At 40.5% G+C, this 10831-nt stretch overlaps 1 protein-coding gene across 1 annotated transcript; it reads right to left on the bottom strand.

Annotated features, from left to right (window-relative positions):
* Positions 1-3184: 3184 nt before the first annotated feature.
* On the bottom strand, positions 3185-10334 carry LOC135503567 (uncharacterized). The gene is made up of 6 exons (XM_064797170.1): positions 9125-10334; positions 8144-8303; positions 7097-7231; positions 6686-6806; positions 6229-6447; positions 3185-5892 (listed from the first exon to the last, which is right to left on the bottom strand). Exons 1-6 carry the CDS (start codon positions 9969-9971, stop codon positions 5689-5691), a joined length of 1686 nt encoding a protein of 561 aa, XP_064653240.1. The 5' UTR covers positions 9972-10334; the 3' UTR covers positions 3185-5688.
* Between the last annotated feature and the right edge of the window lie 497 nt (positions 10335-10831).

Here is a 10831-nt window from a genome sequence, read left to right as displayed (position 1 = left end):
TATTCATGGCTGACGTTAAGGACAGATTCATCGACAGGCGCCCTTCTGCCCATAAAACCACTGTTGTGAGGATGATTCATAGACGATTACTTTCGCCTTTTCAATCTCCCAGGGAAAAGGCTACTGTCTGCTTTACACATCCCCTTCCAGTAAGAAGGGAATCCCATACGGCCAATTTCCTAGGGCACAACAGGGATGCACTAACTGCACCACCACAACACGGACAACAATATGAAGACGAAAGAATAGCATACTTCATCGGCACATCCTACAACCAGTTGTCACAACCATGAGGCATCATCAACTAGTACTGTGACCTGCTGCTAGCCAGACACAGACACTTGAAAACCTCTAAGGACAGTTCTTTAAATAATCGAAAGAAAGGACACGATCGGTACATGACTTCAACTCGTATAAGGGCCTGGACGACATCACAATCACTCATTAAATTCCTACACGCCCCAATTCGTTGGGAGACAAGAATGGCGGTATGTCTTAATGAGTTGAGTTGATGTGGTAACCAATGGTGTCCTTTCTATAGAACTGTCCTTGGAGCGTTTGCTCAGACCGTTCCGGGGGTCACCTTAAACCATGGATGACTGGGCTATCATACAGGTGCTTGGTTGTTTGTGTCTGGCTAGCAGCAGGTCGCAGTATTCGTTGACGATGCGTCATGGTTGTGACAAATGGTTGTATGTTGGGCCGAAATAAGCTAGTCTTTCATCGTCTTCATATTGTTGTCCGATGTGTTGTGGTCGTGTTGTTGGGATAGATTTGGCGGAGTGTTCTATGAAAGATGTCTGCACGTTACTACCAATTCTTCCAGGGATTGAAAGATTGACTTGTAGGGGAATTAGTATTGTCTTTTTCGAGACATGTCCTAACGTCACAACCAATTTAGTTCAGTAGAATGACGGTGTATAAGAGAAATATATGTTGACATGTGTGATCCGTCGTTCTTGCATGGAAATGTTCTCAACATAACACCTTCATCCCCGGACCTTCATTTTGGACACCATATATAATCATACGTCTGCTCATAAGACGAAAACACAAAGTGTACACAACATGTTATCATCGAGCACATTATTTCATTCTGTAAGTGTTCAAAAAATATAGACCTGATCCCTACATAGTTAAAGAGTAACATTTACCAGATCATGGTTTACCGCCTGGTTGCAAATATCAGACACTTTATTTATCATGGGATGCTGACATTGTTAAAAGTGGTTGGCGTGTGGCATTATAATAGCTAAGTTGAGGTGGCACAGACAGAGAAGTTTATGCAAGGTGTGATGATGAGTTATCCCAGATTGCAACATAACTTCATTGCATCCCGGTGACAGATTATGGAGACATGGGTAGCATCAATAACATAAATTACGAATGTTGTCAGCACCTCGTCAGGGGTCATGGGATATTCCTCGAGGGTCCGCAGTGTCAGCAGGGAAAATGTGTCAGTACAGTATATTCACAATCTAGTTTTTGTTATGTTCAGATATTGATAAGTTACTGAATAGAAAATGCCTTTAAAAATAATAAATTTGCTCTTTGTGATCAATTCAGTACACAATAAAGAAGATGCACTATTCATATAGGGTGTTATGAAATAATGAGTGATCTCAAGCAGAATGCCTATGGGTTAGGGAAGACAGCACATCTCATCCAGGGACATGATGTGATCTGAATGTAGATTGCCTATAGAAAGCATATCAAAAGGACAGCACATCTTATCCAGGGACATAACATGATCTCAAAGTAGATGTCTGTTGTCCAGGGACTAGGATGACACTGCAGGGTGTAGTGGAATATAGTCGTCTCGCTGGCATGTCCAAATGTCACAACTACGTCGTCCAGGATGATGTGGATGATGATGGCCGGGAGAAACATTGGCCCCTTTGGGCCTGGGGTATATGTCCATATTGTCACAACCTATTCGTCCCGATGACCTGGATGGCGGTGAATAAGGGGCACTTCGTCCTCCCTGGGGCCTGTCCAAACATCAAAACCAAGGATGTCAAGGGGCTAGGATGATAGTAGGATCATTGATATAAAGGGAACATTAAACAATGTCCATTCGATCGCATTTCTGAACATTACAGTTAACCAATACCTTATACAAAGTCATCTAACCAAATAGGTGACGGTGAATTTGGGAAACATTGGCCGATATGAATAGTCTATCAAATGCTTTTACTTCAATTTTGTGAGGAAAGGTAAAGTGTTAATGTACATGGGGTTTTAGATAATGCATGCATTTGATAACCCACTGCCCTGCCCTCTCCGAGGAATGCCAAAAATGCACAACCAAAAAATTGTCCAGGGACAGCAGTTGGAGATGACCAACGACTAGGAGGATTGTGCAGAGGGGAAACATTGCCCTCTCTGAGTCGAGGCATACTCAAACAGCACAACCAATTCGTCCCAAGACAAGAGTTGGAAATGTTATAGGGAAACACGATCCTCTAGAGACATTCCTTAATGTTTTAACAAAAGGAATTGTTAAAACAACGAAGTTGACCAGGGACAAGGACCGAGCCAACGGATGGGGGAACCATTGTCAACTCTTGGACATGCCGTATGTTGTAATAAGACTAGGACGAGTCTTTTGGGGAAACAGAAGTCCTCTCAGAGGCCTGTTCAAACGTCTCGACCAATTATTCGTCTAGGGACACGAGTTGGAAAGGTTGAAAGGGAAAAACGTTTCTCTGAAAAAAATTATGTAAATGAGAAATATTGTCCTTTCAGTTGAACTTTGCCTATTAGGAGGACCTTGATAAAGTTATGGGGCCAAAGGCAGGTCCCCACAAGAGTCCACCCACAACGCTGGGAAATGTTCCAAAATCTGGACCGGCCTTGTGATCAAATTAGGACAACACGATGGGCTGCCCAGGGAGTCTAAAAATGTGCAGATCCGGTTGGATCGAGATTTCCCCATAAAAGTTGGACGAGTCCCCATAATCGGACACATATAGAACCCCATAATTGCGTTAAACTATTCACATTTACAATTTTCTGCACCTGCCTTGCAGGTTACATGTAGCAGATAAATGACGTTCACAAGCTATCAATGTATTTTGCAATCGGGCTAACTAACTGTGGGGCGAAGTGGCTCCGAGGTAAAATTTTCAAAAAGCTAAATGACCGAAATTATATGACCGTAATGACTAAAAGAACAGCACACTTTCAATGCAGACCTCATCTTTATTCTAGGTGCATGGATAGAAAAACATGCATAACATAGATGTATGCAAAATGAAGTGAGGTAGAAGAAAACTGCCAGTAGCTGATCCGATTCATTGAATCAGAGGAGTGGTTTACCAGCCTGATCTTCTTAGAACAGGGTAGCTTTCGTCAGAGTTTCAGTGTTTTAGTTTGGATTTCCATGAATGATTTAATATGCAGGGCAGCAAAAATCTAAGATGGAATATAGTACAGGTTACCTGGTAGCTATATATCTGATGCCAAATAAGGCCAAACTTTTGTTTAATAAATTACAGGTACATACCTAGACACATGTCTACATAAAATATCACAAGAGATACAATTCTAGATTAACAACACAGACCGAAATTCAAAAGGACAACATCTGGATCATGAAAACCATTGCATGTCACCTCAAAGGCCCCATTTCAAATTGGGGAATTTTTGTTTCAAAGTGGATTAGGCATCCGATGAATCATGACATTAAAGATACGAATTCATTTCAAGTAACATCTGGTGTGAAATAAGTCCATCTCTTTTATAAAAATTCACTTCATGTGGCGAGCAGCTTCAGAAGGTATAAACCAGGTCAATTCACTCAATGTCCTGGTCAAACTCATCTCCAATGGATCCAAAATAGATCATTAGATTTGATAACTCCTTATGCAGTATCAATCATTTCATTAACGCATTATTCTGCAATAAGTCCAATAAAAAACAGTGCAGTCCAAATCAAATGTAAAACTTTATGCGAAGAATATAGTTTGCAGTAGGGATACCAATTACATTCGCAACAATATTTACGTCTATGGTAGGCAATGAATTCTGCTTGTCATATGGAAGACATTGGTATGCATTTATCAGTGAGGGTATGGGTGCCATGAAGACATCAATGGAAAGCATATAGTGTCTGCATGTACTTTATCATAGATGTAGTGAAATATCCATGGCATTAATACACATAAAACCCCATTGTTTCAGGATTACCTTTTTAATGCATTGCCCTACATAGGCTACATGTACATATGACGCTTTTGGATTCTTGCAGTGACCCTTTCAATTCAAGTCTAGAGGAAACTTCAGACACCCTTGAATGTACAAGACTACAATCTAATATCCACAAAAACAATGAACCATCCACACAATAAACTACATTCGATAATGAAATCATTCTGGCAATGAAATGATAGGCAGTACCCACCAAGATATAAGCTTATCGGTAGATATAAAACCAAAGCATAGAAACCATGCATGCTGTAAAAATGAATGAATGAGTGTAAATGCCAAAAAGCCAAAATAAGCTATGTGTAAAAAGAAAAGCCATGAAATGCAACATACAGGGTGTTATAGGTCTACATGTATAGTCTATTTCAAACAAAAGTTATTGGGCATTTCAACTGTGCCAAACTTTTTTTAACACCCTGTATGATGAGACCTTTTAAACAAAGTGGTAAAATGACGATGATAACATACATGTAAAATGATAATAACAGACACCAATAACAGTCCATATCCATATGGTCTAAGGTTTCAGGTCTTCTTTAAACAGACTCTTAAGCACAGACTTCTGCCTCATTTTGGATTCAGCTCCCCGCATCAACGGGAGCTGATTTCACTGTGCTGTCTTACTTCAAGCCTCAACCTATTGGATGTATTGTGAGAGCAATTAATGCATCACGAATAGTATTGATTTCAAATACCTGATGTCTGCCCTATTGAATAAATCCTACCTCAAACTGCAACCACTTCAATTCTGTACAGCAGTCCGATTAAAAATTAATGAAATGGTCGATAGGCGACAAGAGGCCCAAGGGTCTGGCACTCAGCCGAAATTCGGTCCAAATCAGATTTAGATAATGGTATCAGTTTAATGGACAAGATGATGGCCAAACTACAAGTACAAATCAGACAAATCACCAAAAAATTTACATATGGGCCGTCTTACTGACTGCCATGCTGACACCATTTAAAATAGCTATTTGACGCTCTAATGCTCTATTTGACTCACATTCGAAGCAAGGCAGAATCCTAGAAAAAAGACAAACAAATGGCCGACTGACAGATGACTCCTGTGACAATAATACCCCCAACAATTCGCTGAGCAGGTATATTTTACCACCTTCGACATCGACTCGTCTCCGCTAGGAACTCAGCAACATACTGCAGTTTCAGAGTAAAATGGTCACTGGACCTCAGGCAATGACAATGCTCATAATAAGTCATATTTTAGAACATCAAGTGATTATTACTGATACCAAGAATTCATAAAGCCAGCAATGTGCATTCTCACTTTCAGACATTCAAGAACTGACCCAACCTTCAATCTAAACTACGGTATAAACAGTTTTCTCAAATTCATAAGGCCCTTGGTAGTATTGGCCTACGGACTACTTTACACTCTTGTACGCTGGACCTTACAAACGTGAGAAAACCGTATTTGCATAGGTTATAGAAAGGCAAGCTACAAGAAGTTCATTCCATTTCCTACTTCAAAAATACATCATTATCAGTGAAATAAGCAAACAGTAACAGAATGTATGCCAGATGTTTCCGGTCCTCCCTATTCAACATATCATACGATCTAGAATAATGGATTTCAGCCTTGTCGTCTGCATCCAGCTCTATGGGCTCACTCTCCTGTAACATCTGTAAGTGCTCCTCAGACATATGTAGACAGGTCAGACGAACCTGTAAAAGCAAATACACCCATTCAGAAACAACTGCATGTGTTGGCCTGACATTTCTATGGTCAAAAATCACAATTTAGTCACTCTGAATACCCCTTCAAAAATGTTCCAAACAGAGTTTCGCCTTATCCTGACTGTTCTATCCACAAAAAGGTTTTGTGGGCTATTTAAGGTATTTGGGAAGCATACATTGCTATTGAACCAAAACAGAACAACAGTGTACGCAGTGACATGAAATGATACATGGACCAAATGACTTCTAACGCTATTATGTTCTAATTGATTCTGAAAGACAAGAACCTTTTTTACAGTTGATGTAAAATGACTGCATACTTACCCGTGTGCACTGAATTATCATACCAAAAATGCATTCCTTGTTGCCAAAACGAGTAAGTGCTGTGTATGGAAGCTCAACAAGAAGCTCTGCAGCATGCTGACCAAATACTTCATCTGGTAAGTCAAAATTATCAGGATTTTCTATCCATTCCTCGGTTGGCCCTCCTGAACGCAGATTGTAGCTGGAAATAGGCTGTGACTCTTTCACTTGCGGTTTTACCTGTAATGATATGACGGTGATAGAAATATCATAGTCAGTCCTCAAAAAAAAGGGGGGGTAATGGCCGAGGTTGGGTTTATGTGTTCCCAGCACAAAACCTGCGGCCCATGTCTAACATTAACAACAACATGCTGCACCATGACATTGACTAACATAAACAGATGAGCCAAAAATAGTGCAAACTGCCTTCTATAAATCATGGTGGAAATGTGCTGTGGTACAACTTTAAAGCATATACCTCAGCAACTGTGATGACCAGTCCTCCTTGCAGCCGATGACCATGCAAAACCTCACAACGCAGGTCAGGGATGGATGACACATTCTCACCAAATATATTCATGGAGCGCTTCGAGGCTTGTCTGTAAAAAAATGATGACAGGAAAACTAGGTTACGGTCACACTCTAGTGTTAACACTAGGTGGGCAATGCTATAATTGTCATCTACCTGTATGCATTTATGCGGAAGTCAAAATCACAGAAAAGCATGCGATAAAAATATCTTGATCACACGAGAAATAATCCTGTGCACACTCGTGCAGTCCATACTCTTGACTGCTGAAAGACGTTATCTACTTTGCAACATTTTCATTGTAGCGGTTTAATGGACAAATAATCGCCACTTAGCCATAAAATGAGCAGTCGAACTCACCTGAATTCCAAGAAGAATATTCTTGCAAATGTTTGAAAAAGATTTTCAAAGCAATGTTCATCAGTGGGCAAGCCATTCACATGGTTTTCTATCAAACTGTCAAGAGCTTCCAAGAAGTGCAAGCAAAACATAGTGCTGGAATAAATTGTATTCAAAAACAGGAGTAGAATGAACACAGGTAATCATGATTGACTTTGAGGCGAGTCTGGCCGACTTATCAGTATCACACAGTCACCTGTACCATGTATGCCATGACTCGTCTTTTAAACTTAATTGACACTGACAAGGAGCTAATAATAAGGTACGTAGCAAAATTTACAGTCCTGATTGAAAGTGAAGCCAAAAGAAACTAAATATTTTTGTTTCTCTGACTCTATGCTTTTATCAATTCTCCCAAATTTACGACATCTAACATTGGATCCCAAAATAAGGGGGCACCCAAATTACATCAAATGCATATTGATTATTTTTACGTGTTTTATTTAGTACGCTCGGCCTTAGCGCTTTACCCCACACTTTGACGGTACGGTATGGTCATCCACTGGCATAATTGGCGAGAAAAAGAGAGATTATCGTCAATCCTGTCCCATAGCTACCCATACCGATTTCTGCGATTTGAAATTAATCAATATTTACAATCAGCGCCCCCATAGCTGAAGCCTTTACATTCTCGTCAGTCTTTTTCTCCTCTCGCTTTGCAATACTTTTTTTTCAAAAATGTTAACCCTTTTAAAACTTACATATTTTCTTTTCAGACTCATAGTATGGCACTGTTCAATTTTTTTATTGCTGGGCAGGGCTAGCTGTTGGCCAAAACATGACAAGCTCTGTAGCTTGCTTATCGTGAGTCGGGAGGCAACAAAAATTGGTCTTTTATACAGTTTACCAAATGCAAAATTGGAAAAATATAACTTTCGTTGTGGAACCTGCACAGTGTAAATCAATTCATGTCACTGACAGATGGACGGACGCCATCTGAGCCTTTCTACTACCTCAGCTGACCCTAACATGCCTAATTAGCATTAGTTCAATAGTTGTTCTACTTACAGACGAAAATCAAGGAAGTCGAATGCCTTGGAAACAGGAGTTCTAGTGTCCATAGACTGGTCAGCCAAGGTGTTCTGACGAAGAAGTTTTACTCTATCCTCTTCCCCTTGGACATTTTTCAACAGATCTTCCAGCATTTTCTTACTTGGGTCTTTGCATTCTGAAAGTATATTTAGACTATTTCGAGAACCAATATTTGCTTCATTAAGAGCCACTCTCTGAGAGCGTAGCACTGATTACGGAAATGACCCCCCCCGTAGAATTGTATCAAACTTTGTGTGCGAGTACATACAGTAACAGTACCTAATCCCCAAAGCTTTTGGCCACGGGTCACTTTGTTCGGTTACAGCGTCACTTCATTTTGAAATTACCGAAAATTCACATGAATTGTAGCCAAGTGCAAGACATGACAAATTTAATGGACCAAGTGGCGTAAAATTTGATCAATTGGTTACGGTTTAAATGCTTCATGAACAACAAAAACCATTTTAAGATTTTGCCATCTTTCGTCAAGTGTTAGACGTGTTGACCTCCAGTTAAAAAAGATGGATTTTCAAAAATGATTTTTTTTTCTTGTTCATGTGGCATTTAAAACAGTAACCAATCTACCAAATTTTACACTGGGTCACACGAAATTTGTCATGTCTTGGCAATGGTATTCCCTCAATGAATTTGTTCTTCGCCTGCAATCAGCTACATGTATTTCACAACCTATTTTTCTGGGAGTGTAAGAAGCTTTTCCAAATTTGTTTTAAATCTCATATGGTAGAAAAACGTGTTATTATTATTTCTACTCATGGCTGCCTGGATCGCTGCCAGGAGGGGCTCAACTCGGCTTTTGAATTTTTCCATTTTTTATGCAATTTCTTGATGGAAAACTACTAATGTAGAGTGGAACTGGAGTGGAAGGTGACAAGGATAGGAAGCCGACAGCATGGTAATAATGTAGGCTACTTGATACCCCACTGTTTGTGAACTTACCGGCTGCATTGGCATTGGCTGAGCTTCGAACCATGAATGAATCCGAAAATGCCAAGGACATCTCCTCATCAATATCTGGCTGGGTTAAGTTTCTATCGACAATTTCCATAATGTTGTACCTTCGCACAACTTCATGTTCAAATTTGGCCCACCACTTATCGCACTTGTCTGGATCACGGTTCGGCTTTATCATGTCTCGAAGAAGGCTTTTGTAATCATATTCATAGTGGACACGGTCACGGCTGAATCCTTTGTTTTCTTTGATGTGCATCTCTACCGCTGGCGTTGGCAGCTGCAATGGTGTCAATTGCAATGACTCGGCAGTCAGTTCCAGTGGGCATGGCAGAGCAGATTCTGATTCTGCCTGTTGCTTCTGTGACCGTGAGGCCGAGTGGGAGGATTTCTGTTGTTCACCAGTAGATTTAGACCTAGGCCTACTGGTACAAGATGTACTACGCTTAGACCGAAGTTTCCGATCAGTGGCAGAAGAAAAGCCGGAAGCAGACATCTGGATCTTCTGATGGACCGCATCCATGACGTCGTCAACGCCGACGGGATGCATATACTGCGACTTGTGAATGGGGACACAATAAATGTTCAGTTTTTCAGCATGGCACCGTTTCCAGCGAGATGCGGAGTTTGGAATTGGCGATTCCGAGCGTAAAGTAGAGGATGTTGCAATGGCCTTCTCCTGATCGACCCCATCGCCGAGTTTAAAGTATTTGAAGTCAGCAGCAAGCTCATGTTCACGTATCTCGTCGCCGTCGGTATGTTGGCAAAGACACGCCGCCATTTTGGGATGATGTGATATCCTATCCGTGATAGCAGGTCCGTGATAGCAGGTCATGTGCTGCAATCATTGTAATAATGCCCACCAACTCTCTTGCACTCTTAAGTAATTTCTGTATTATTTGATTACTTTTATTACTTATTGCTCTCTTTTCTTCTGACTCTCTATCTGCACTGCACTGTTTATTGTATTTTCGTCCCATGTAAAATGTAAATTTTATACGGATTCAATAAACTTTTGTAATTTGTAATTTGTAATTTGTAATTTGTGATCTTTCGCGGGAAATGAAATTATAAACAAACGCACGTGCGCAGTTCAAATGTCAACAATTCACATCCTGACAATATCAGGCCGTTTCCCTCGATACATACTGACTTTGTATAACTTTATCTTGCCTGCCTAGCTGCTGCCTATACTGTCCCTTTAAAGGGGTACTATAGGTAGGAGCTGGGGTGAAATTGCCTGAGGCGTAGGGGATCGATTGGGACTATATACACATACAAATATTGAGGGGGGGGGACAATTTTGAGTACACCGTATATTTTTACGATTATTTGCAATGGGACCTTTGCATGGTGGGGGGGGGGGGATATTTATTGGTAATAAACGTCAATCAACAATAACATAACGATATTTTATAATTAAAAGTAAATACACCGATCGAAAAACCTACTTTTATTTCATTCATGGCCTATTATAGCCTAGGGCAGGCCCAAGTACATGTACATGTACACAGTGTAGGCCTACTAGGCTTTTCTGTACAGACTATGCGTGAATGTATCATGTATATCATACAGTAGTAACAGAGCATGCACTGCACACTACTCATCCGGAATTCGACAGGTTTCCCTACCGTCATCCTAGTCCCTACTGAACTAATTAACTTCGGAAATTTGGACAGGCCTCGAAAAGGACAA

This window comes from Lineus longissimus, unplaced genomic scaffold (assembly GCF_910592395.1).
Source record: "Lineus longissimus unplaced genomic scaffold, tnLinLong1.2, whole genome shotgun sequence".
NCBI classification, from domain to species: domain Eukaryota; kingdom Metazoa; phylum Nemertea; class Pilidiophora; order Heteronemertea; family Lineidae; genus Lineus; species Lineus longissimus.
This window is presented reverse-complemented; position numbering and strand designations above follow the sequence as displayed.

Bases quoted from the DNA above. Each gene is read 5' to 3' on its own strand.
- LOC135503567 (XM_064797170.1), bottom strand. From the start codon at position 9,971: ATGACCTGCTATCACGGACCTGCTATCACGGATAGGATATCACATCAT. The intron at 8,304-9,124 runs GTAAGTTCACAA...ATATACTTTCAG, and splicing joins AGCCAATGCCAATGCAGCCG to AATGCAAAGACCCAAGTAAG. The intron at 6,807-7,096 runs GTGAGTTCGACT...ATTTTTTTACAG, and splicing joins ATATTCTTCTTGGAATTCAG to ACAAGCCTCGAAGCGCTCCA.